The 27,957-nt window shown below is 43.9% G+C and overlaps 2 protein-coding genes across 14 annotated transcripts in view; both read right to left on the reverse strand.

Moving 5' to 3' along the window:
• BCLAF3 (BCLAF1 and THRAP3 family member 3) overlaps nucleotides 1-6,991 on the reverse strand; it is a 49,486-nt gene extending 42,495 nt beyond the window's left edge. For 6 of the 8 annotated variants that reach the window (XM_074359960.1, XM_074359957.1, XM_074359958.1 and 3 more), the window contains exons 1-2: nucleotides 6,839-6,991; nucleotides 4,502-4,674 (exon numbers count right to left, since the gene is read on the reverse strand). The gene's annotated coding sequence lies outside the window, so the exon portion shown is untranslated. Of the gene's footprint in view, nucleotides 1-4,501; nucleotides 4,675-5,701; nucleotides 6,382-6,406; nucleotides 6,743-6,838 lie in introns of those variants that run through there. The other 2 variants (XM_045516325.2, XM_010954523.3) reach the window with 2 other exon arrangements.
• An 11,445-nt stretch (nucleotides 6,992-18,436) lies between these two features.
• Nucleotides 18,437-27,957, reverse strand: part of MAP7D2 (MAP7 domain containing 2) — a 91,653-nt gene continuing 82,132 nt past the window's right edge. For all 6 annotated transcript variants that reach the window (XM_074358939.1, XM_074358940.1, XM_074358944.1 and 3 more), the window contains 6 exons: nucleotides 27,356-27,460; nucleotides 25,747-25,803; nucleotides 25,255-25,333; nucleotides 24,387-24,573; nucleotides 21,756-22,031; nucleotides 18,437-19,979 (listed from right to left, as the gene is read on the reverse strand). In XM_074358939.1, coding sequence (XP_074215040.1) covers nucleotides 21,782-22,031; nucleotides 24,387-24,573; nucleotides 25,255-25,333; nucleotides 25,747-25,803; nucleotides 27,356-27,460 — 678 coding nt within the window. In that variant the 3' untranslated portion in view covers nucleotides 18,437-19,979; nucleotides 21,756-21,781. The remainder of the gene's footprint in view (nucleotides 19,980-21,755; nucleotides 22,032-24,386; nucleotides 24,574-25,254; nucleotides 25,334-25,746; nucleotides 25,804-27,355; nucleotides 27,461-27,957) is intronic.

The raw sequence follows: 27,957 nt of genomic DNA on the forward strand, positions 1-27,957 counted from the left end.
CTCTCTGATTCTTCTCCTCCCATTCTAGCTCTAGCTTGGCCCCTGGCCACTCTAGCTTTCCACTCCACCACCGCACCAAACTGCTCTATAGTTATGATTGATGATGAAATCTATGTTACTAAATCCAGTGGTTCTTCTCCCTCCTTCCCCTGGATCCACCAGCAGCACTTGATGGTCGTCCTTCCTATCTCCTCCCAAATAACATTTTCTTCACTTGGATTCCAGAATACTACATTTTTCTGGTTTTCCTCCTACCTCTAACAATTCCTTCAGTCTCCTTTGCTGGTTTCTCCTCATCTCCCTCCTCAACACCGTGACCCCTAAGTAGTGAACCCAGTCTTCCTTTAAATAGTGACTTCAGTCTTTAGACTTCCCATTGTCTACACTCTCTCCCCAGTCTACACTCTCATTCAGTCTCATCGCTTTAAATACTCTCTATAAACTAACAACCCCCAAAATGACATCTCTGGCCCTCATCCATCCTCTGTGTTGTAGTCTTCCATATCCAACAGCCTAATGGATGCTGTAAACATGTCCAAGAGCAAACTCCTGACTTTCGCCAACATCTACTCCTCCTAGTCTCCCCACCTTAATAAATGGCAGCTCTATACTTAGAGTTTTCAACAAAGAGGAAATATAAATATCCAATAAACATACAAAAAGATACTCAACCCTACCTAATCAGGAAGATAAAATCAAAACAAGGAGATACCATTTCATACTCAGGAGATTTGCAAAAATTGTAAAGTCTTATGATCCCCATGTGTTTATAAGAAAGCAGAAAAAGAAAATTTCTCAGCTGAGGAAAATTCCTCCCCAAAAACCCATGAAGCAGAAGAAAACTCTAACTTTATACCCCAAACAAAATTAAATATACCCCAAAGCATTTAAGATTTAAAAAAAAAAACCCCTCAGCTTGAATCAGAAATTTAAAAACTAAGAATGGAAACAGACCAAAAAAACAGAGAAAAATGACAGGAAAAAAATGAATTAAAGTCTGAGAAAAAGACTAAATTATCTCAGAAGTGAAGGATACATTACAAGGTGCCCAAGGGAAAATAAGTTCAAATGAAATGATGTAGCCACTTTAGAAAATAGTTTGCAGTTCCTTAAAAAATTAAACAGAGTTACCATATGACCCAGCAACCCCAGTCCTAGGTATATACCCTAAAGAAATAAAAATACATGTTCACATGAAAACTTGTACACAAGTGTTCTTAATAGCATTATTTATAATAGCCAAAATGTAGAAACAACTCAAATGTTCATTGAGAGACGAATGAACATATGTGGTCTAGCTATACAACGGAGTATTACTTGGCCATAAAAATGAATAAAGTACTGACACCCAGTCAAACAGGGACGAACCTTGAAATCATTATGCTAAGGGAAAAAAGCAGTCACAGAAGACCATATATTATATATTCCAGTTACATGAAAATTCCAGAATAGGCAAATCTATAGAAACAGAAAGTAGACTGGTGGTAGCCCAGTGTGGTGTTGCAGGGGTGGGTGCCGGAGGGAATGGGCACATGGCTTCTGTTTGGGGTGATGAATGTGTACTAAAACTAGACTGTGATGATGGTTGTACAACTCTGTGAATATATTAAAAAAAACACTGAATTGTAGGCTTTTAAATGGGCGAATTGTGTGATACGTTAACTATATCTCAGTAAAGTTGTTACAAAAAAAAATCAAATGACAGAAATTCCATACTAAGCATGAACTCAGCATTTACAAATGTAAAGAATTGTCCAGGAAAGCCTTTGTAACAAAGGAGCCACACTTGCAGCACAGAACTTGACCAAGTTAGAGCCCGGAGAACAAGAGGGAGACCAGCAGATCAGAGGAAGCCAGACCTCAGGAGAGCAGAGCATGGCTTATTCTCTCGACCACAGGGCTAGGTGCCATCACCAGTCTGCATTAGGGAGGAGCTGGCAGTGCATACAGAACCCCACAGTTGCCTATCATTATTCTACTTTGATTTCACATATACAATCTATTTCTCTCACACACACAAAAGAGGTTACATAAATAAACAGGGGAGTAAGGGCATTTAAAAAGTTGTTAGTACAAAGGTTAACCATTAGCAAAAAATAAAAACCTTCCTAAATACCTCCCAACTTTCTAAAACAAAAGAGCAAAAACTATACTTCATAGCAAAAAGAAACAGCAAACAAACAAAATACATATAATTATAAAATATTATGATAGGCCAAACATATCAGCCCTAATAATAAATGTGAATGGGCTTAACTCACCAAAATAAAAAAGTTTAATTTGGCTCACAAAACAAAACTCAAGGAGTTGTACGAAAGATACACCTAAAACAAAGTGACTGTGAAAGGTTAAAAATAAAAGGATGGCCATTGGCCAGGCAAATGGAAACAAAAAGAGAGCAGGTGTGGCAAACCTGGAATCAGGCAAAGCAGAATTCATGCCCCAAAGCATTCATCATGCCAAAGAAAGACACTTTTTAATGCTAAAAGTCACAATCCTCAATGAAGAGAGAATAAAAATATACATATTTACATGAATATAACATAGCAACCACCTTTATGGAACAAAAACTACAAGAGATGCAAGGAGACATAGATAGAAACACTAAAAGGAGACTCCAGTATACCACTCTCAGTGGCACAGTAGACAGATCAGGTAAACCAAAAATAAGGAGACCGAAGACCTAAATACCATAATCAACAAATCTTAAGGATATTTATCAAACTCTACACTCTGATACTAGAGAATACATATTCTTCTGAAGTGCCCACACCATATTCACCAAAAATAATCATATATTAGTCACAAAGAAAACATCAGTAACCTCCATAAAATAGGAATATTATAAACATACTCTCTGATCGTAATCCAATAAAACTAGAAATCACTAATAAAAACTAAAAACACAAAGACCCTTCCACCTAGAAATTTTAAAATCTCCTATTAAACAATTCCTGGGTAGTCTAATATAGATTTTTAAAGAAATAATGACAATAAAAGCACTACATATCAGATTCCATGGAATGCATTTAAAGCAGTGATCAAAGGAAAATCCACTGCACTAAACATACTTATCAATAAACATGAAAGACTAAAAATAAATGAATTCATTTCCAAGGTAAAAAAAAAAGCCTAAAAAATAAAAAAGTAAACCAAATACAAGCACAAGGAAGGAAATAATAAAGATAAAAGTAGAGGAAGAGAATAGAAAATTAGATCTAAGTAATAATTCAAAATTCTACTTTTTGGAAAAATTAAAATGGGTAAGCCACTAAACAATGTATATACCCTGACTAAGGAAAAAGAGCACAAATACACAAAATAAGAAAGAGCAAAGGGGAGATAACCATTGAAATAGAAGAAAAAATTTAAAATCATAAGAGATTACTTTGTAGCTCTCTAGCCAATAAATTTGAAAGCCCAGATGAAAGGGATAATTTGCTACAAAAATAGAGATTGCTAAAACTGACCATATTAAAAAGTTTAAACAGACCAATTTCCATAGAAGAAACAGACAAAGTTATTAAGGAAACATTCCATGAAAAAGCATCAGGCCCAGGTAGCTTCACGGGGGGAATTCTACCAAACCTTCAAACATCAGACTACCTCAATGCTCTGTAAATTATTCCAGAGTTGGTATATCAGAGAAGGATCAAGCCTACAAGAACATAAGCCTTTCAAGGAAGATGAACCAGTCAAGGAGACTGAGAAGAAACATCCTCTGAAGAAGAAGGGAACCCTGGAGCACGGAAGGGTGTTTCAAGAAAGGAGACTCTGATGGCAAAAGCTGCATAGAGATCCAATAAAAGGAATGAAAACTGTGAATACATGGCTTGAGGACTAAATGGAAGGTAAGGAAGCTTAGAAAGCCAATTACTAACAACCCTTTCTAACATTGTGGCTGGAAGGGAGGGAGGGAAACTGGGTTGCAACTGGGTGACAGGGGTCTAGGGAGGAGGTTTCAAAATGGAAGCAACTCGAGCAGGTTTACAGTTGATCAGGAGAAACTATGTTGCATGGCATTGGGGATATAATGTAAAATGAAAGTCACAGTAGGGATGAGTCTAGATCCAATTAGTTCAATGTATCCTTTAATTCTTTCATATCAACTCCAAATTATGTAGTTAATTTCTCCCAATATTCCACATTTACATATTACCTTCTTCAGTGGTCCAAAGTGAATTTTTACCAGCAGCCATATTTTATGCTGATTGCTAGGGGCAAGGCAAACAAAGTTGGAAGAGATCTAGTTTCTTTACTGGATAAACTCAGTCTTCAGTGGATAAGGATCACCAGTACTTCCTAGCTCACTAAGCGTCTTAGAAATACTGTCTCACTTAATCCTCACAAGCCTTGGAGGAAGCTGAAATTACCTCCATTTCAAAGGTGAAGAAACCCAGCCTCAAAAAGGTTAACCAACCTGCCCCAAGAGAAGGACGTAAAACCAGAACTCAGGTTTTCGTACTCCAATACTAACACTTCCCCACCTTGCAACTCCTACCTTCAACAAGATGACTCCGAAGAGACTGCCTGGTCATTTGCACAGATGCTCAGTCAGCAGAATTGGACTTTAGCGCACTTGAGAATAGTTGACATCCTGCATCACAGCTAAAATTGCCGTCTAAATTTGGAAAGCAGCTTTTATGCCCTCTAGCTGCCTGGACATTCTGTAGCCTGTAGGGCACAAAGACTATGTTTTATTTATCATGATCCCAAGGACTGTGTTTTATTTAGCTTTTTATCTGTCTCCTCAGCTTTATATATAGATAGTGCTTTTAAATATTTTTTTCCTTGAACATTTGTAGATCCATTCATTCACCTAATTTTGTAACTCTGATATCATTTTGAATATAATCTAGGGCAGCAGTATAAAACTTCAAATTTAAGGAGTGAAAGAGTAGGGGTAAAGGGTATCAAAGAAGAGTTTTTTTAATTCACAAATTTACATAAAAAATCAACATGCTTTTCTAGTCTGTAATTTTTACAAGATGGCAATAATTGGCAATGAGACAAAGTCTGTTTAAATGTACTCTCCATAAATGTTTCATTTGACCCTTACCACCATCCTGTAAGAAAGGTAAGGAAAATGCACTATAATCTCTAACTCAGAGTTGAGGAAACAGTCCCTTAGAAAAGCTAAGTGAGTTGTACAGGGTAATCAAATATACCAGAATTCAAGTAAGTCTTGACTTGAAACAAATCTCTTCACTTTATAATGTCTTTGCTTCACCTAGATAACCCTTTTTTACTAAGGTAAAATAGAAGATGAGAAACCGAACTGCCATCAAATTATAAGAAAAAAAAGCAATAGCTACAGAAGGATACCTGTATATGGTTGGAGAAGAACATAAATGGCCCCAAAATGTTCCTACAGAAATCCTTTAAATGTTGCCTTTTGCTAGGGTGTGGAAAAGGACCCTCACAGATTGTTGGTGGGAGTGCAAAACAGCATATCCTTTCCAGAGGGAAATTGAGCAATTCACATAAAAAAACCTAACAATTTTATCATTTAGGAATGTACACTAAGGAAATAATGATGGGTGTGCAGATTTTACATTTCTCCAACAATGTGTTTAAGTAGTGAAAAACTGGGAATAATCAACTAAATAAATTACTGCAGCCATATAATGGCATGCTATCTAGTCAGAAAAAAAAAATGGTTACCAAAGAAAATCCTCTTTAGAAAAATTCATGCATTCACCTCTGCATAGAAGACTGGAGGTGTTATCCTCAGTGTAACCATATTCACAATGATTACTTGAATGGCGAAAGTTTATCTTCTTCATTTTGGTTTTATGTATTTTAGAAATTTTATGTATCAATGTGCTACCAAATGCTTCTCTCTACAAATGTTTCCAATCAGACGTTTTAAAGGCTTCTGGGGGAGGGTGTGAAAGAGCAAGGCTTTCAAAAGAACATTTTAGTAGCCATTTTCAAAAATACCATTAAAAAATAAAGCATTATTATTAAAACATCATTGAAAAGTAAAGCACTCATCACCAATCCACACCAAAACCTTTTCTTCTCAAATTCCAGTCTTTCGTTCCTACCAGTTCGCGTTCGGAAAAACGTTAAAAAGGTTGCCTGGCCAGAAGTCTTGAGAGACCTTCCTCCTGATTTTTACCTGCAGTTTTTACTTGGTTCCAGAAAAAGAAAAACCACCACCTAAGAGGCAGTTCGAAAAGCACTTTGGCAGGAAAATCTTTGGGAGGGTACGTTTCTCTCCCATTTCTTCTCCTCCCGACCTACCGACAGGACAATCCTGACAGTGACCGGCCCAGTTTCCTAATACACCCTAGAGAAGCACAGGAGATGCGCCAATTTTCGGTATACGTTTCTAAAATGACAAGTTTCACTTGGCAATGCAGGATAAAGAGCAGCCTTCACCGCTCATTCTGGCCGTTACCGGAGGAAAACGCCGCTGCGCGGCAGGAGAGCCTTGGGAGAAGGACAAAGCGGGGGCTCCTCGGCTCAGGTCCCGCAGGCGACGCGTCCGGGGCCGCCCCTGGGAAATGGGCACCGTCCCTGGACACCGCCCCCTCCCCTCCCCCGTTCCCATGACAGACGCTCTGACTCGCCAGGGCCGCAGCCTGCCCAACGACGGGCGAGGATGAGGGCCGCGGCAGCAGGTGCCCGGGTCGCCGCGTCTAAAATCAGGCACCGGCCCAGTGGCCGGAGGCAGTGGCAGGGCAGCGGTCCCCCGGGGTTCCGGGCTGGGCCGCCGCATCCTCCCCGCCGCCCCACCCGCCACCCCAAGAACCGCCCCTCCCGGGCGACGGACACGCCCTCCCCGCGGGCCGGGGCCTCCTCGCCCCGCCCGCCCCCCAGGGCCGCTCACCCGGCCGGGAAGTCTCCGCAACTGCCGCCGCCGCCGCCGCCGCCGCGGGCCCCTCGGGCCTCGCCCCTCAACTGCCGCCGCCTCCCACGGCCGCGGCACCAAGGCTACCTCAGCTGGGCCGCGGGACCCGGAACCACTTCCTTCCGGAACCGCCTTGCCCCACCCCCCGCTCTGGTCCCGCCCACTGCCTGCTGCCTCGTGCAGAGCCTGCTCTTCCGCGGACCTCTGCTCTCAACTCTTTCCCAGCGAGGGTTGCCCCGCCCGTGCGGCTCGGGCCAGAGAGCCTGCGCCCTCTACCGGCTGTTCCCACCTCTGCCGCTCTGTCCAGTGCGCATGCGCTGTCTGCCGCCCACCCGCCTGGAAGAATGTACTGGTCGTACCGATCCGTGGATCCTGGGGGTTAAGGGTCAAGGGCCGGAGCTTGGTCCCGTGGGCCTTCCAGCATTGTGCAGATGAGCGGAGCAGATAAGCCTCGGCCTTCTGGCCCTGGCTTGGCTCTCAAAAGCCCTTCCAGGGCCAGCCCACCTGAACCTGTACCACTGTGGCCTCTCTCCTGCCTACTCAGTCTCTAATCATTCCCCATGGCCTCAAACCAAGCTTCTACCCGGAAAACAAAACCTCCCCTCTGGACCTCCCAAACAGGTTTGTGGTGCCAACATCTTTCCGCCATGCAATTCAAAATACTGACTCATTTTTGTCCACTCTCTTGATTTCTCTCCTCCCATACTCCATCCAGCACACCAAAGGTGGTATATCCTCACGCTTGGAGCTTTCTCACTTGACACTTTGACATTCTTTTTACCCCTTGCAAGATTTCTCTTTCAGGGTCCACCCCATCTGGACCCTTGTCACTGTCGTCTACCTACTGCATTCGTTTTCCTTCTCCATCTGAATTACTGCCATCATCCTGATGAATCCAACACCCATGACTAAACCATGTTTCCTTAACTTCCTCAATCCAGGTGACTTTCCCTCTATTCTACTTTATCCACCCATTTCCAAGCACCCATTCTAGAAAATCAAGACATGCATCACTTTGTACTGCTCCGTATCTAAAACCTTAGGTTTACAAATCCCATTTAGTTGGACTCAAGGTCCTCATCCTTGCAGTACTCTCTCCCCCTTAGTCCCAAAATACTTGTTCTTCAAAAACCACAGAGCTCTCACATCCTCTGAACCTTCTACCTGACTACAGCTCATGGTCTTTGACTTCGACCACTCTTGAAAGCAGAGCCCCTTGAATTGCCCTTTGACACAACCTAACATCGAACTGCCATCCTGAAACATTCCAGTTATCTGCATTTTCCATGCTTACATCTGTGTTTCCAAGCACTGCTAGGGAAGAAAAAGCTACACAACTATAACAGAATTAAACCACTGAAAACTGATGGACACCCACTGCAGTGGAGAGCCTCATTGCCTCTTAGGAATCCTTTTATGTGACATTTCTCACTTCCAATAATTGCTGTTACTAACCCTTAGCACTCTCTTTAAGCCCCATACCAATGATCATTTCCCTCTCTTCTCACATGATTTTGCTTCCTGTTTTGCAGAGAGAATTCCTCAGCACAGTATATACAGTCTTTCATTACCTGGTTCATACTGACCTCTCTAGCCTCTCTCCTCCTGTACTCAATGCTGTGGCTATTGCTGAAATGTTTGCTGTTTAAAATGAATACTGCTTTTGCTTCCACTCCATTGCCCCTTCTGTCTAGCTAAAAGGTGTGAGACCTTTTTATCTGCATCTATATGCTTCAGTTCAGGAAGGTTTTCTTCCATTCTACTTTCCAGAGTGGTTTCTGCTCCAGTTGTTCTGATCTCTCTTTTAGGAAGAGCAATTATTTGTGGTAGTTCTCTGTCTTATCATTTTCATCTCTCTACCCCTTTTCAACATTCTGGTAGCCTCAAATTTGCTTTCAATATTACTGATAAGATCTCCCAAAGCATTATTTCTGCCTCTGTTTCTACTTGAATTCTATTATTGGGATTTTTTTGTTTGTTTCCTTCCATCATTTCCTCCCCACCCCCTCCCCTCTCCTCTTTCAAGTCATCCTATTGACTTCCCATCTCACCCTTTCAGTTCCTTATGAATTTCCATTCTGGTTTTATAGAAGTCCTATCTTCTTGCAAAAAGGTGCTAAACTGGTCAACCCTATATGCTGCTTGTGTGGACAGAGATGTTAAATAGTTTGCGCAAGGTCGCATAGCTTTTGGTGTGTATATGAATGGCACACACGCATACATATACAGAACAAGCTGAAGAGAAATGAAATGTTATCTGCCTTTCCGTTTATTTTATTTTTCCTTGGTTTTCATGCAAAGCCAAATCTGCTGCAGAATGCCAAGTATGCTTAGCACAAGGATTCTGTATTAATAAGAATAAATTATGCTAGGATAACAATCCCCAAATCTCAGTGGCTCATAACCACAGATGTTTACTTTTGACTTATACTTCAGGTTCATCATGGGTCAGCTTTGGTTCTTCTCTCTGGGACCCAGGGTGAAGAAATTGACCCTGAAACATTACTGGTGGCATATGAGAAGAAAAGGAGCAAAAGCGGGACCATGCATTGAATCTTAAAGCTTCTCCTTCAAAACTGAATCAGCAGTTCTGGGGGTGGGGTCCAGCACAGTTTCAACAAGCCCTCCAGGGGATTCTGAAACAGGCTTAAATTTGAGAACCACTTCCCTATGGCTTGTGTTCCCTAAGAACCAGTAGATGGACATAGAGGCTTGATAAAACACAGAGTAGTTTTTAAACTACTAATTCTTAAGCCAGAAAAAAGGCACCAAATTTAAAAAGAGAGAGAGAATCAGGCTTTGATACAGACTTAGACCAAGGGCCTACTGTCATTGTCATTTTTTGGAGGGACACTGCTTCTGGGGAAACCTGCCAGCTGCCCTGACCTGTACCTCCAGCAGTCCCTCTGTATAGCTTTCTTTTTTAAATGCTGATGTGAGAATAAGATAATTAGGAAGAAGTAGGACAAATAGCTTTCTCATCCCTTGACAATGCTGTTGACCCAGATTATCCTCATAGTTTTCGTCTAGATAGTTTGTATTGTGCTGGTCATGGCTTCAGCATCGACACGAGTCCTTATAACCCGGGACTGACAGAACCAGGTGAGTTTTCTCTTTTCTGAACTATCTGACTTTGGTTGTGTTGCTTAATAATGTTAATGAAATTTGATGTATCATGCTTAGCTGGCCCTGATTCCTCCTCTTTTTCTTCCATCCCATTATATAGGCACTTTTTTGCGGATCCTGTCCTTTCTTTACCTTTACTTTTTAAAGGGCTTTGTCAAGCATGGAGCACAAACAGAAATGATTTATATTGTTTGGAAGAAAATGTTTTTAGACAGGCTTATGTTGCAGACTCCTTTTTTGTTCATTCTAGTCACTGCCTTTATGTCTGTTTACCTACTGAGATGGGGGACAAATTCCTAAACAAGATTTGGTAGCTGCGACCAGCCCTCTGGTCCCATAAATTATTTCTGATGAACTCTTTTGTAATGTAGTATGTGAAGTGGCTTGGCCCTGGTTCTGAAAGTCATACAGTATTTGTGGTTTTAAAACAATGTGTCACAACTCAGCAATTATTTTGAAAAAGAAAAGATTGGATTGATGTGAATAACCTACATTGATGCAAGGCCAAAAGGAATGGTGAGGTGAGGTTTAAAACAGTTGTCTTGCAAAATAATTTTTTAAAGTCTATTATTCTCCTTACTTAAATCTTTAGTGTTCCTTCTGAAGCTCTGCCCTCAAATCCTTGATAGATTCAGTTCACGTATCTTTTCCTCCCATAAGCAGTCTGAGTTCATGTCCCGGCACAACCCAGACACCAGTTTAAAAATCATTAAGCTCTCAAACATTTCATTTGCCTGATAAATTTGCTTTGTTTTAACTCTATATTAGGTACCCCACAGCTTCTACATAATTTTTCACACCAGTTCTCACTCTCCCTTAGACTGGTAGGGCAAGAGAAGATAATGGACCCTGTGGTAGGTTTTACAAGAATACAATCAAAATATTTACTGCTTCTCTCTTCGCAGGCCCCCTACTGGAAAAGTGAAAATGACAAATGGGTCTCACGTTGTATTTCCATCGGACAGCTCTGGTCTCAGTCAGAGACCACCAGCTAGCCACCAAATTACTTATGCTCTCCCTTACATAGTATAGCAAGATCCTTGGTAAGAAACAAACCAGACAGGGACTCTCCTTTCCAGCATTCCTTGCACCTAAGTGGGGCAATAGTTCTTGCCCATGAAATATGAGTGGAAATATGTGCGCCTTAGAGGCCAAGGTGGTTGGGAAGCAGTGTGTCTTCTCTGTACTCTTTCCCTATTCTGTCAGCCTGATGCAGAAAAACATGATAAAACTGGAAGATGAGGGAACTACAAGATGGAAGGGGCCGAGTGCCTGAATTCCCGCTCCAAGGAGAGTTGTAATAAGGCAAATCTGTTTTGGACTTCACATGAGGGAGAAAACGTTTCGGTTGTATGTGAGACATTCTGCATCTTGGTGGGGGCCGGGGCTGTTAGAGAAGCTAGCGTTACTTTCACTAATGCACGTGATCATCTCCTTCCCTTTGGCTAGTGATCAGTTTATGGGTCAGTGTAAGACCTATACTGGCCAATGAGAACTGGCCAAGGGGAAGTTTCCTTTCTGATAGAAGGGGCGAGCGGTACGAAGAGCAGCCGGCTACTAACCGTTTCACACCTTTGACACAGTGACATTGAGGATGGGATGCTGGTGCCGTAGCAACCTTCCTAAGAGCCAAGAAACTTGAAGAAGTGCTGCCCCAGAATCCTGATGTCATTGAGCTGTCTTGGAGCTTCTTATATGTTATGTGTGAGTAATACCCTTAGTACTGAAGCCACTTGCTCTTGTGTGGAGTGAAACCATCCCAACTGGTATACTTATTCTCAATTTTTTAAAAATCAGTCAACAAAGATTTATGATGGGGCTACTCTGTGACAGGTGGCATTCTAAGTGCTGAGGATCCAAAGCCAACACAAAACCTAGGATCCTTGAGACTGTCATCTCATGATGGAATGTGGGTGGGCAGAAAGACATGTAGATCAGAGGTCATGGATTTTCATCAAGAGCTTTCTTCAGTAAAAACTGATGCACTCACAGATATTTACTGAACACTTGTGTTAGGTGGTGGGAACATGGCAGTCCTGCTTTCAGGAGGCTTACAGTGAGGGAGAGAGACATTGTTCAAAGGACCGCACAAATAAATGTCTCATCACAAACGGTAATGATACGAAAATGCAGAACAGCAGACCTGACATCATCACCCATCACAATCTCAAATAATAACTTCTTAAATTATTTGTCCACTGTCTCCCTCCCCTGCTGGATTATGGGCTCCAGGAGGGTGGGGACAATATCTGGCTTCGTTCTCTGCTCCGTCCCTATCCTTAGCAAACACTTGGCACAGAGTACGGAGTAGGGGTTCATACCTAACTGCTTAATAAATGAGCATCTATGATATTGGTTTCCTCCTGGATGAGGAAAAAAATTTACCAACTGTCTGTGCCCCCAGATGGAGGATGTCAGTATTCTGCTGGCCTGAGCGATAGAAAGATAGAGCAAATGCCCTGCGCAGAAGATTCTTAGGGATTTGCAAAGTCAGCAACAACTTCTGGTGAGGGAAGCTGGATGATAACAATGGGGACACTTGCAAAGATCGCTGGGGGATGTGGAGACTGGCAAGAGCCTCTCAGGGGCTGGGTCTGTGCGATGTCCCAGGCAGGAACTTTGCAGTGTCGGGGGCCAGGGCAAGCACAGGCTGCAAAGCAAACCTTGGGTGTGGAGCCCAGCTGTGCACTTCCTGGCTGGACATGACCTTGGACTTCACCTGTCTTGGCCTTCGTGGTAAAATGAGCATGGCAACACAGAAAGCCCTATCTCAGAGAATGGCCGTCATTCAAAAATCCACAAATGACAAATGCTGGAGAGGCTGTGGAGAAAGGGGAACCCTCCTACACTGCTGGTGGGAATGCAGTTTGGTGCAGCCACTATGGAAAACAGTGTGGAGATTCCTCAAAAGACTAGGAATAGACTTACCATGTGACCCAGGAATCCCACTCCTGGGCTTGTATCCAGAAGGAAATCTACTTCAGGATGACAACTGCACCCCAATGTTCATAGCAGCACTATTTACAATAGCCAAAACATGGAAACAGCCTAAATGTCCATCAACAGGTGACTGGATAAAGAAGATGTGGTATATTTATACAATGGAATACTACTCAGCCATAAAAACCGACAACATAACGCAATTTGCAGCAACATGGATGCTCCTGGAGAATGTCATTCTAAGTGAAGTAAGCCAGAAAGAGAAAGAAAAATACCATATGAGATCGCTCATATGTGGAATCTAAAAAACAAAAACAAAAACAAACAAACAAACAAAAACAAAGCGTAAATAAAGGACAGAAATAGACTCACAGACAGAGAATACAGACTTGTGGTTACCAGGGGGGTGGAGGGTGGGAAGGGATAGACTGGGATTTCAAAATTGTAGAATAGACTACACTGTATAGCACAGGGAAATATACACAAAATGTTGTGATAACTCACAGAGAAAAAAATGTGACAATGAGTGTGTATATGTCCATGAATAACTGAAAAATTGTGCTGAACACTGGAACTTGACACAACATTGTAAAATGATTATAAATCAATAAAAAATGTTAAAAAAAAAAAAAAGAAAGCCCTATCTCAGAAAGCCCTTCTTAAGATTAAGAGAGAGACTGCATAAAGTCCTTAGCACAATGCCTAGCTGGCCCCGGTCCGGTTCCCCAGGAACAGACTCCGAGACCAGCTAGTGCGCAGGAAGTGCCTGGGGAGTGCTGGGGGCGGGATGCGGGCACGGGGGTGGGGGAGGGGGCAAGGGAAGCAGCAGCGAGAACTTGTGTTGCAGTGATTCTCAGCAAAGGCCTCCAGTGAACCCACAGGGAGCCCTGAAGATGGGACAGCCCTTCTGAGTTGTCCTACCTTGAGGCAAGCAAGGGTCTTCAGACACCCGAATCCTCCAGTCAGGATCCAGCTTATCCACTGGCTGCCTGATGGCATTTAACCTTGGTGAGGCAGCCTCCTTCAGTCAAGAGCAATTCTTGGAGAAGAACTCCACCAGCAGCCTCAGCAACTGTACCTCCAGCATCTGGAAGGACAAATACCTCAGTCCTAAAGGGGAGGGCCATCCAGGGGGTGCACCACGACATCTGGGACACTGGCACTGACTATGAACCTTTCAGGCCGTTAGAGCAGCTGTTTCAACTTTCCCGAAGCCTGCTGAGGACTTAAGTCTTCCTCATTGTCCAAGTCTAACTTCCCAAAGGTTCAAAGCATAATTGGGACATAAATACAGCAGCCCAGGCCCCTAGCCCACTCCTCAGCTCAGATGCCATACAGACCTCATTTTATCCTTCTTTCTCCGAACTGCTGCTGTATGTGGTGTTCCCATACATATGAATTAAATTTGATTTTTTCCTATTAATCTATCTCATGTCAATTTAATTCTTAGATGAGCCAAAAGAACCTAGAAGGGTAGAGGTTAAGTTTTCTTCCTCTGCAACAGTGCTTCACTCATTAAGGAGCAGGAAGACAAGGCTGGATGGAGGGAGGACATGGAACTGATTATTCTGTGCACTCAGATGTAGGTGTATGCATGGCAATACACACACACACACACACACACTGAGTGGGGAGAAGAATGCTGGAATGAGATGGCAAAGTGAGACACGAAATTGCTTAGTGCCCTATGCATAACCTTTGGAGTTAGCTTTTCTATAGAATAAAAGTCATCTGCAACTTTCTACCTACCGGTGAATAACTCCAGAGACTAGGTCCCCATTCACAGTGCACGGGCAGTCATATGAGGCTACAGTCCCTGAGATTCAGGGGCCCCTCGGGCTGCCTTGTTGAGACATGCTCACAGGAAAGGCACACAGTTATCTTTTGGCTTTATTCCCATGTTCTGGATAATTTCTTACCATCAATGAACCCTGAATCCCTCATACCAGTCATCAGGCTGTCACTGTACAGGGGTGGTCCCTGAGAACCCTTCTGAGGGCAGGTTCACTGAGCAAATGGAATTCATTCTTCCCTCCCAGTGATACCACTAAGATTCAGTTTGTCCTAGAACAACCTTGGAGACCCACTGTGGGGGCTGTATTCAACCCACAAGCTCTGCGAACACCTACCGTGCAGGACCCACACCTCCCTCGCTAACACTCCTTTGCTGACAACTTTCTGGTTGTTTCAAAGATAAGCATGTGCACACCGCTAGGGAAGTGTGATTAAAAGACAAGTACAGCCACCAGAGAGCTGCTGGCACTAATTCAAAAAAGAAGTTACTCTACACAACAGTTTAATTCCTTGGGACTCTGCTCCTTGCATTTTGCTTTTCAAGTGAGCTGAGACGGGGAAGTCTGCCTTAATACTTCCTTGGAAAAGTCCAGAAGGCTGGCCACTTAGACCTTTCCCCTAATGCCAACCACCCCTCAGGGCCAGCTGGAAGAATTCAATTTGGGCGTTTCCTAACTGTACCCAGCTCTCACCCCCTTACCACCAAGCTAAAGGCAGGCTCTCACTGCTCCGCGTCTCTAGTCGGCCTAAAAGGCCCGTGCTGGGCATCTGATGAGTAAGCCCATGTTTGGCATTATAGATTTAACACTTATGCACAGAGAATGTGAAACAACGTACAGCAGCCCACGTGAAGTGAGTTAGATAAACATCACCCTAGTTTGGCCGGCTGGAAACTCGGGTGGTGGGGACTGGTGTAGGGAATGTTGTTTTCAAACCCCATGTTCCTGCTTCCAGATGCAATGGGAACTGGGACTAACTGGGAAAGCCAAGGTCTGCTGCTGGTGAGTAGACAGATGGGGAAGGAATCCTTGCAAAAGCACACTCAGATGAAAATATTCTAGAATTAGATAGTGGTGATGGTTACATGACTTTGTGAATAAATCAGACAGCTGTTTACTTTAAAAGGAAGGCATTTTTATGGTATGTGAACAGTAGCTCAGCAGTTTTTTTTAATAAAAGCATACTCAGAGCTTGGCTTCTCCACAGGTCGTTCTGGCCCTTCTCAGCTGTAAGCACCTGCTCTAGCAAAACACTTCGGCTCTCAGGGGCGGGGCAGCCTGTCAACTCCCCTGGGGACACCAAAGCTGGGGCCCCAGGGTCAAGCCCGGCTCTGCCAAGTTCCAGCTGTTGGATAAGTAACCCTCTCCGACCTACCTCACAGCTCGGTCATGTCTTGAGACTGTTGCCGAGTCCAAACTCGTTCTGCTCGCCGCACGACAGGCCAATAAATCGGAAGACGAGGTGTTGGGGCAAGGAATAGCGACTTTATTCAGAAAGCCTGCAGACCAAGAGGATGACAGACTAATGTCTTGGAGAATCATCCTGCTCTAGTCAGAATACAGGCTCCTTTTATACAAAAAACCAAGGGAGGGGGTGTGGTTGGTTGTTGCAAACTTCTAGCTGCAGGCATTCTTTGTTCTTGCAGCTGTCCACGTGGGCCAGGTCATGGTGTCCCTATAAACTTCTAACAAAACAAAAGGTTATTCTCTATTTTGCAACTTGCCATCTCCACGTAAGTGCAGAAGTGCTAACATCCTTAAAGGTCAGAGCCCTGAGAATAGGCTCTCCTGTATATTTCAGGCTAAAGGCAACCCTTTTTTTTCAAAAAGTGCAGAGCTAGCAAGACTAAGCCTAGAAAGCAGGGCACAGTGGTTAAAACTAAAGGAACAGATCCAATATAGAGTCAGATTTGTTCTCCTCTATTACAGGAACACTTCGCGTCCAGCAGGAACTCAGGACGAGCTGGCTGTTAAGGTCCCCTCCCCACAGAAACTTAAAACCACAGGGAGCAGAGGCCGCCACTTTCTGCCTCCTGAGATCCGGTGTACTCTGGGGAGGGGGAGGCATCAGTCAAGAGCTTTAGAGGTTGGTGCCAAGCCTTGTGTCTAAATTTTTCCCCGACTTAAACCATAATTGGCACCCACACCTTGGACCCCAGTCCTATCTTTATCATCTCCTCACTGACTCCTGGGTCCTTATCCCCACCCCAGTAGAGGTGCTAAACTCAGGTCCCAGGAGACACTAAACCACGTGCTCTCTCTCTCCAGGAACAAATGGTCCACTCTGGCTCCATCATGCATTAAATTCTTATGTCTCTTGGGTATGCCACCAATCTCTATTTCTATTTCAAATTCTATTTCTCTAGCAGACTACACTGTGTTAATGATGGATGTCTTATATATTTTTAAGTTTCTCATATTTGTGTTGTCTTCCATGTACTGTACAATTGTATTTTCAAGCTGCAAAACAAATCCCATTGACTGGAACTTCATTTAATTTACACAAACGTGAGGGTCACATACTAGTCGTCTTCATATGCGCAGCTTTTCCCATTTGGGGACATGGCGTGTCTTTCCATTTATGTCTATTCTAATGTCCCCTGGTCAGGTTTTAGATAAAGCCTGTTGGGATCCATTTCTTGCTTATTGTTAATATGTAAGAAAACTATTGGTTTTTCTTCATTCAGTAGTTGGCTCCCCTGTGAAATTATCCTGCGTTTTCCAGTTGTTTCTTTTGGGTTCCCCATAAAAAGACTATCTGTAAAGTCTTCTATTTTCTAATGTTGCTAAGAGTTCTTGCTCCATTTGTTTACATACCTGTGCTTTCTGAATGACGCTGGAGAGTGGGCATGGAGGCCCCCTGTGCTGCGCTCCCATGTGGTATAGGTCTAGAACCAAGCTAGTTCTTTACATTTGGTTTCCAAATGTAAAAAAAGATTTATAAAAGCATTTGACTAATACGAAACCTGTACATACTAAGAAAAATTTACCATGTTCACAAAGCAGAAATTTCTCTTAGGAGTGACTGGCCACTACTGTGACCCTCTGGCCAGAGCTGATGATAATAGAAGCTACTGGTAATGCCACTGTCAAAAGCCAGCACACAGAAAGAGTTAGGATGTCAGCTGAGCTGGGGAGGGCTGCTTTGACTGGGCCCTCGGCTTTGGAGATGGCAGCCCAAAAGTTACCACAAGGGATCCAACGTCCCCTTTCCAGTCCTGGCCCCCGGCTCCTGGCCTTGACTGGTACTGTCTCCCAGGCTGTATGTAGGAAAGCCATGATTTAGACTCAAAAAAAGGAAAAGTAAGTTGCTGTGGGTTTCAGCTTACTGGAAAATAGGGGTCGCCACTCCCATTATAATTGTGTTTAAAATGCCAGATTGCTCTGTGGAATGTTTTTGTAGATTACATTAAGGTTAACTGCATCTTAGCTAGCTAGAAATCCCTTGCATCGATGGTATGAAAGTACAGCAACTTCACTGTACTTAGAAGGTCATGCTGTCCAGGGACAGCTCATCACTGAGGCTTATTTCCACTGTTGGTTTCACTTGGAACTGACAATAGAGGAATTTTAATGAGTTTGACAGGGTAAGGACACCCACACAGGATTTTGGGGGTTTTTTTCCAAATAGGTTTTTAAAAATCTAGTATCTGGTTTGGTTTCAGCACATTTTTTTCATTGAACCTACAGAAACAAACAACACAATAGCACGCCATCAGACTCTTCAACAAAAATGTATTTCCCAGTGAACGCAATGTACACATCATGCAAATGAGGCATCACCACGATCACAATGGTGCTGTGAGGTACAACAGATCACAACAAAACAGACATTAAGCAAAACAGGGCTGTAAGAAAGATGGCGAAGCATTTTTTGGAAAGTCAGACCATGCTATCATTTTCTGTGTGCTTGTCATAAAAGGAATTTTCCCCGATATTCATCAAGATCAATGGCACTGGATTACTGGAGCCATATATTTTATTTGGTATATACACGTACACAAACATACACAGTGTCCGTAACTAACACAGTCTTAAAACTGTAGCTGGTTTTAAAAGCACATGAACAAGCTTACTATTGACAATTCTTTACATCTCCTGGTTGCAAACCTCAGTCAGAATTGTGGGATCTTTCCAAACTCTTTATCGTACAAGACAAAGAAAAGGTTTCAAAGAAGAAAAGGTTACTTTAATCTGAAAGTCACATTTCACCACAAGAAATCAAATAAGAAAACACATTATTATATGGCATAAGACGTGTGGAGTATACATTCTAGTGTCATTTGTACCCCATTCCAGATGTTTTTACATTCAAGTCTGTTGAAGTGACATACTGGGTCCAGTTCAGGGCCCCCTTGCTTCAGAGCACTACGATTTTCACTTGTGCCTGGTTTTATTAGAGTTGAGCCAATAAACAAACAAAAGCCTCAAGATTCAAGGGAAAAAACAACAGCAGCAACATGAAAACCAACCACCTGTGCAGGAGATGCACAACTCATTCAGTCCAGAAGCCACTCGAAGGTTTGGAGTGACTACAGCTCGGAGGTTTCAAGGTGCAATATGAGAAGGTCCTTGCTAGAGTCAGGCGCCCATGTCTAGAAGAATATGCCTAAGAGAGCAGACAGCACTCCACACTGTTTAAAGGCTTCCTTCCACAACCAGACTTACTCCACTAGCCTCCCAAGGAGTAATGAATGTGGAACAACACATTTTGCAGGTGGCTAAGCTTAATAATAAAAAGCAGCTTCTGGAGAGTAACTTCCAACAAAGAAACCCCAGAGATGGGGGGAACCCTCCAGAATTTCTTCTCCTTCTAAACACAGACAGGGAGATATGCAGCCCAAGTTCAGAATATGCTTAAGTAGAGTCTGGGTACATATCTAGACTATTTACAAGAAAAGAGATCTAAACATTTATATGCTCCAACTTTGGGAAGAAGAATGGTTATAAGGTGAATTTCCAAGCCGAGGTCACTCGGGTACTGAGAGGGTCACTATGATGACGAGGCAGTACAGGGAGCGCTGTATCAGCAGCCGAAGCTCATAAATAGAACCGTTAACATGAAACTCTGCTAAAGCCCGACAAGGCCAACATCTCAAGGTTCTACCAAGAGTGGCCTGTGTTTGACACACTAACTAGGAATACGGTTACATATCGATTTAATAATTGGTATTCAGAGGTTAAGGACGACAGAAGCTTCTTCAGAGGGCCGGCAGCTCAGATTTGACTACCAGCAGCTTCACGGGTTCTCCAAACACCACCTGTGTCAATTCAAAAACAAACCCAGGTAAGACCAATGAAGAGACAGTGTATTTTGCAGTTTGCAGCATCTACTCTCTCTCACTTAGAGCCTTACGTAGTGTGGGATGTTCTACCTCTTGGTAACTGCATTTTCCTTGGCTTGCAGTGTCTCTCAACACAAGCACTATAGCATTTTGTGTAGGGCTATTCTTTTGGCGGGGAGGGGGGTAAATTTTCTTTGTGTGGGACTGTCCTAAAACCTGCAGGATGCTTAACGTCACAAGCTTTGCTTTCCAAATGCCAGTACTGCCTCCAGCCCTTATGACAACAAACCCCCTGACACATTTCCAAACACATTTTCAGTGGGGGTGGTACCATCCCTGGTTAAGAAAAATCTGATAACTAGACTATATGACAAATGAAAATATACAATCAGTGTGAATAAAATTGTTTGGCCAAGATTTATTTTTGGACAGGGATTTGCACTCCTTTTAGTTAGAGATACAGGAACTAGATTTGAGGAGTCATGAATACTCTCCGAAGTTTTGTGGATCTTCTGGTCCTTAGTTGATAGTGAGGTCAGTGAACCAAAGGGGTCAAGGTATGCTAACAACAAAAGAAATCTTTTACTAAATATTAAGCAATATAACTGTCAGGGAAATAGAATGCTTAGGTGATTTTTAAGTGTCCAAGAAGGCAGCTGCTCTTCCAAACCAGGGATATGGTTTCTTCTAAAAACTACCTGTCCTACATTCCCTCTCATGTGTGAAAGGACAACTGCTTCCCCAAGAGCCAAGGGAAGCAAATGCTAAAATGCACTGTCTACGCCAAACAGCTGAGGCCAGGTAGAACTATGTACAGAACACTGTGACCTTGGCCATGTGGCCTCCCCAACCTGTTTCCTCATTTGAGAAGCAGAAAGGTTGGACTAAATCCTCTTAGTTACAGAAGTTTCATTATAAGAGTGGAATATCATAAAAAAATAAGGTGACTGAGAAAATGCTGAGAAAAACTCTTTAAGAGTCTAAAATGGGAGAAGCAACTGGAATTAAGTTATGAAAGGAGTTGATGATCGATTCCATGTTCTCAGCATTCAAAAAAAGGCCTCCAACTGAAGTAAACCCAATGTGAGGCATGTAGAACTAAGTACATACAAATCCAAGGTGTTTATAACCCCAAGATATAACTTACTCAAATGAGAAGAGCTTCTAGAAACACTCTGGCAAGAAAAAAAGGCCAAAGGTGGGGAACAGAAGCTTCAGGGCACAAACTTCAGTTTTCCCTCCCTCACTCCCTCAGGTGTGATCTGAGAGCAGGCATTTGCTTTGTAAGGATCCAGAAAAAGGTCAGAAGAACAGCAAGTTATCTGGCTCAACACTCCCCAGTGAATATGAGCGCTCTTAGATGGAATATGGGAGGTCAATGAGTAAAAACTAGGGGACAAATTTGTTTTATTAATACTACCCTGCACCACTATTAGAGCATTCTCCCTCTGTCTCTAAGAAAAGTCACTACTTGAGACAGATGGTGGATCCAACTTTCAGCCAGTGCTTCTACACACCCCTGGACAGCAGGGGTGGGCCTGGTGGGCTGTGGTGCTGGAGGCTCTCTTTTGAAGGATTTACTTGAAATCCATCACAATTTTTGCATGTGCTACAGTCTATACCATGTATTCAATTTTTTGTTTGCATTTTTAAAATAAAATTGACCTTCCAGGAGGCTGACTGATGTTTATCCTATCTTCACAAACCCCAGCTGGAGAGTTACAGACTCAGACTATCATCAAAACACTGTACCTTTCATTAAAGAGATGTTGTATTTGTCAACAGAAGGAGTTCAGAGTATTTTCTTGGCCAGGACTGTTAAATCCTTCGATCAGGTTTTTGTTACAGTCATCCAGGCTGAGATTTTCACTGGATCTCTTGGGGAAAATGGGGGGGCCAGTGAAATCTAAGAGATCTTGAAGTGCTCGGGCATTACCAGTTCCATTTTGGTCCAGAGATACCCCAGGAATCATTTCACTCACTGGTGAAAATTCTGGGATAGAGATAAGCTCTTCCTTCGAAACAGGACTGGAGGGAGGGGAAGGGAGAGAGAGGGAAAGAGGTAGAGATGGAGAGATAGAGAGACAGACACAACTATTAATTCTATTTGTACTATTTTGTTAGACTACTCTTCTTTTCTAAAGAAGATGGATTGAGAGCCAGAGCTTGTGTGTAACCCACTGTAAAAGACACACTTTAGTTCCAGTCTGGGACACTGAGAGAAATGGGGCCCCCATGGATGAGCATAAGGAAAGTGGACCGAGCAGGGCCGTGAAGGCCAAGCTCATGCCGCCCATAGGAAAGAGGAAAATAAAAACCGCAGGCACCAGCACGCTACTACAGAGAAGCCAAGCACTTCTGAAATCCTCAAAATGGGAAACCCAAAAAGAAAGCAAAGGCTGAAGTTCAAAGTGAGCCGAGGAGGGGATCCCATGGACCCGGGCACTGCCCCTCTCCAGGGGCGCCGCCTGGGCTGCGTCCCTGCACTGTGAGAAAGGGGCCGAGCACCTCTCCCCACCGGGGCGGCGGGGCGCTCCGGGAGGAACGCGCGCCCAGGTGCGGGGGGGATGCCGCTACCGAGACCCCGCCGCCCACCTGGCCTTGCTCCCTCTCTAAAGCCGGGCTTCCGCTCCCCCACCCCAGACTGATCCTGCTCCTGCCGAGGGCCTGGTTCTCCCTCGGCTCGCCAGAGCTGGTAGGAGGACTTTCCACAGCCTCCTGTCAACCAAAGGCCTAGTTCGGATGAGTGCTGGGCTGGGATCTGAGGTCCTGTCACTAGGAGTCTCTTTTAACAGCCAGAGTACCCCTGCTGCCAGGTTCGCCTGTTTTCGCTCTTCCTCTATGAGAGCTGAGAGAAGAATCTAGAAAAACCAGTTGAAATGCAGAAGCGCAGAGGATCTGTCTCCCTCACACTGAGCCTCTTGAAGGCGCAGCAGCTGACCTAACACCACTTCTGGTGGCTGGAGCCTGGGCAGACTGCTTCACCAGTACCAATGCCCACCCCGCGTCTCCCTTGCCCACCTCTACTCCCTGCTTTAAACAGCAGGTCGCGGGGGGGCGGAATGCCACCACAAGCTTGGGTGCTGCCCCAGGGGTCACCACTCCCAAATGCCGAGGTGGACAGAGGAAGAACACTGCACACAAAAAACTCCTTCGCTCCCTTGAACCCTGGTCAGTGCCAGGTCTCGTCCCCTCCCGGCGCCCAGAGGCTTAAGAAATAAGCACAGCTGCTTCAACGTGGGGATGGGGGTGTGTGTGATCCTTGAAGGTGCCTCAGCAGTCCCCCCGACGGCAGAGTGGCACCAGTCAGGGGAAGCCTGCCCCTGACAGTGGCCAGCGGTGTGAGCGAGGCCAGGGCTGAGGCCTGGCTATCAGGCTGCGCAGGACTCGCTCTGCTGGTGACAGGGTGGCTGGACCCTGGGTTTTCACATATGTGGCTCAAGGCCAGGGTGTACAAGCTGCCAGATTTACCATCAGTGTGCCCTGGGATGGAGCCCCACCCCACCCCTCCCCCCAGACCAAGGCTGAGAATTCACAGCCAAGCAGAGGAGGGGAAGTTCTGGCAGGCTGCCATTCCCTCCCGTCACAGACAGCTGCCCCCACCCAGCTGCCCTGCCCAGGCTCTCCGTTCCAGCGCCTCTGCCCCAACCCCAGGATAACTGAGCTCTCCTTTTGTCCAGGATGAACTGGCCAGATGACGTTATCCACAAACACAGCAGGTTAAGAATTCCTTAAGTTTTTAGGATCTGAAAGCAAATTAATTAGTTCCTTTATCAAGTCTCCAATGACAAGTTTACTTACACATGAGACACTGGACACAGTGGGTGGGCCCTTGAGGTGGTGCACCCAGATCCCCTTTACCTGTGGCTTTGCCCATCCCCCAGCTGCACAGGGCTGGCTGCTAAGTACTTAAGAGCTGGCCCCCTTTCTCTGGACAGTCGCCTTTGGCTGACAGGAGCATCCCCCACCCTGGGTGCTCCACAATCAATGAACTACAAGCACAGTGGCCTGAGGCCGCCTCCCTTACCTCAGTCAAACCCCTCCCTGTGGAAATTCACCTTCCAGAGCTCCAGGGGACTGGCTGAGACAGCATCCTTGCTTAGTGACTTCCCCTGCCCAGTCCTGCTTCCCTCCCTCTCTTTTCTCCTAAGAGCTCTCTCCTGATAAATCCCGTGCCCTAGAGTCCCTGTTCCAGGCTCTGCTTCTAGCAAACCTGACCCGAGACACTGATACTATACCACCGTCAGCTTTCCTGAACAGCAAGCACACCTACGCGAGGCGTGTAAAAAGATCTGGGTGTGTAAAAGATGAAGAAATCAACTAAGAGGCAGTGGAGGTGTCTGGGGAAGAGAGGAGGCTCAAATGCAAGAGCAATGGACTTACCTCACATCCATAGACTGAACTTCTTCAGTTGAATCATCCAGACTGTTTGATTTCCCATCAAGGGCATCCAGATGAACAAGCCCACCAACTGGTTTAAGTTCATTAGCAAAAACATCTCGAGGGAAAGTTTCTGGGACAGCACGTTCCACACCATTAACTTCCTGGCAAGTGTTCAATCCATTGATTTCTGATGGAGAACACAAAATCATTCTGTCAACCATAAAATATTCCAAACAATGAAATAATGGGAAATATCTACTGAGGCAGTTAATCCTCTGCTTTACCTATAATGCAACATCTTTTGCAAAAAGAACCCCAAGTAGTCGCCTTCACACAGGGGAAGAGAAGACAAATGACATCATCAGTGTCTGGGTAGGGCTCATGGCCCACCCAGCAGGTGTGGGGCCACATGCTGTACACATTCCCAGGCTCCTGAGCCTCAAGGCAAAAGGGAAATGTGAAGAGTGATTCTGAGATAGATGTGCCTTTTCTGCCTCTGGCTGCCACAAGGAGTTTTAAGTACATGTGACAGAAAAGAGCTGGAAGGCAGGCAAACCCACCGTAGAACAGTAGAGACAGTTCTTCATAGAACCTGACCAGCAGTTCAGCTCCCTGGAAAGCAGCCTGGGCCAGCAGATGGCCTGGCTCCTGCACTGGGATTATGAGCATAATCCCGAGGAACCCAGTGGTTTCCAAATGGACGTGATGGACCTGTGCTGGAGACGGAGATCCCACCAGGGGAGGGAAACTGCACAGGCCCCTTTCAGTAATAACGCTCTTAGGACCCATGGGGCCGGACCTCTGCTGGATGCGCTACAAGCCCTCACCTGCTGAAAAGAAGAACCTAAGAATCACACCTCACACTCACCGATTTTGTTGGGGACAAGTGGTTTTGTCTTGTTTTCCACACACACAGCAGGCTGAAGCTCTACTTTTGGGTCTTCTCTCTGAAAACAAAAACAAATAGAGGGAAGGTTGACTTTATGTAGACAGACAAGTGCTTCTGAAAAGCATCAGAGAATGTATGGAACTACATTGGGCCAACTGCTTGTTCCATGGTAATTCTTTGAATCTTCTGAGTTTATTACAAATCAGCTGTGTTTCCCTTATTAATACGCCAACATTCTCTTTTTCATCTGTGGATTACTGTGTTTCTCTCTGCACCCCTACACCTATTTCTCTGAGGACATTTTTTATTATCACCCCATCTCTGAAACTCCTCTCTTAGACTCCTTCCTTTCAGGCACCTACAGCCTCCTTAATCTAGACAGAAACAAAGCAGGAAGAGCCCACTCTTTCCGTCTAATCCTCTCTGAAACGTACAATCTCACTGAATGTATACCACCATGTGAAGGCCTACCTTCACTTCCGGAGACACATCACTCTTCCTTGTTCTCTTCATAATTTCATCTATTCTCTGAGAACCAAAAAGAACGAGGTAAGAGGACTACAAGACTAAAACCATTTATAAGTAGCTAGGTCTATATGCAATGTCACATTTCTCAGAAAACTCATAAAACAGAAATGTCAGCAGAAGCTAATGAGTACAGAAAGGTCTTCCATTAGTTTTGCAGATGAACATCTCTGCCCTACAAAGAAGGTCAAATGCCTGAGAAGTAAACTAGTAAGTATATAGAATCAACATTCAACTTATATCCGATCTTTCTCTTTCCTCTCCTTAGGTTACCTAGAAATCAGCAGCTCACCACCTGCCACTCGAGAGGACCACCCTACAGAAAGCCAGGCTGAGGTGAAGCAGGGGAGGCCACAGACTGGACACCTTAAGAAAGAACATTATTAGCCTCCTTAAGCCCAACTTTACCCATCATCACATTAAATGTAAATAGCCTAAACACCTCAATTAAAAGACAAAAACTTTCAAACTAGATTAAAGTAACAAATCCTGACTATATGCTGTTTACAAGAGACACACTCATAAGGACACACAGGTTCAAAGTAAAAAGATTTATCATGCAGACGCTAATCATAAAAAGGCTGACAAAGTAGACATGTAAACAACCTAAATGTCCACTGACAGATGACTGGGTAAAGAAGTTGTGGTGTACATTTATACAGTGGAATGCTACTTGGCCATGAAAAAGAATAAAATAATGCCATTTGCAGCAACATGGATGGATTTGGAGATGGTCATTCTAAGTGAAATAAGACAGAAAGAGAAAGAAAAATACCATATGATATCACTCATATGTGGAATCCGAAAAAAAAAAAAACCCACAAATGAACTTATTTACAAAACAGAAACAGACTCACAGACATACAAAACAAACTTATGGTTACCAGCGGGGACGGGATAAATTGGGAGTACGAGATTTGCAATTACTAATTGCAAGAGATACTAATTACTATATATAAAATAGATATACAACAAGTTTCTTCTGTATGACGCAGGAAACTATATCCAATATCTTAGAGTGACCTATAATGAAAAGGAGTATGTAAATGCATATATGTATGTGTATGTATGACTCTGAAACATTATGCTGTACACCAGAAATTGACACAACATTGTAAACTGACTATCCTTTAATAAAAATTTTTTTTTAATTTTGAAAGGCTGACAATGTAGACTTTAAGACAGGAAGTAGTACAGAGGTAAAGGACATTTCATAATAATAAAATGGTCAATTCAACATGAAAATGTAATAATTTGAAATATAAATCCACCTAACAGCAGAGCTTCAAAATATATAAACAACAATTGATAGAATTGGAAGGAGAAATGGACAAATCCATAACCACAGATGGAGATTTCAATACTCTTCTCTCAGTAACTGACAGAACAAGATGACAGAAAACTAATAAAGATACAGAAGATTTGAAGAGTAGGATCAGTGAATTCAACCTAATTAACAAGTCTAAGAGCACTCTACCCAACAACTGCAAGACACAACTAGATTCACCTCCTGTCCTTGCCTCGCCCTAAGTACTCCTGATCCCTTAGCCCTTACCTTCTTCCTCTCCAGTCGCTCCTGTTCGATCTGCAGCATGATCTGTTCTCTTTCTAGACGCATCTGTTTAGCTACCTCCTGGGCCTTTGCTTCTGCTGCTTCCTTCTAATAAAAACAGGTAAACCAAGGAACAGGCTTTACTAAGCAAAAGAAAACAATGTAGTTAATTCCTTGAGGTTTGCACCTGTTCCTCCATCTCATTTTCTACCCCAAAGTGGGTGCTGCTCCAATATTCAGTGAGGATTTACACAGCCTGCTCTACGATACAACAGACATGCTTGGGTCTCACTCATATAACCTCGGTCCAACATGCAAATCACCTGCCGACACTTCCCATACATGGCCAAGGTCTTTTTGTGTCTGAGAATAATCTCTGGCCATGAAATATGCATGTGGCTAGGAGTTTCAGGAAGCTAATTTCCCAAGGAGTGACTTTCAACCATAAGGGGCAGGAGTTGGTAGATAAATACCCGTTTCCTAACCTTCAGAGGGACAATTCTAAGGCATGTTCCGCAGTCTCTTAGAGGGTCCCAAAGAGGGCAAGTTCCAGTTGCCCACAGTAACCCACTCACCAGTGTGCTTACACTGGCTTTCCTCTCACT

Source organism: Camelus bactrianus, chromosome X (assembly GCF_048773025.1).
Source record: "Camelus bactrianus isolate YW-2024 breed Bactrian camel chromosome X, ASM4877302v1, whole genome shotgun sequence".
In the NCBI taxonomy this organism is placed as follows: Eukaryota; Metazoa; Chordata; class Mammalia; order Artiodactyla; family Camelidae; genus Camelus; species Camelus bactrianus.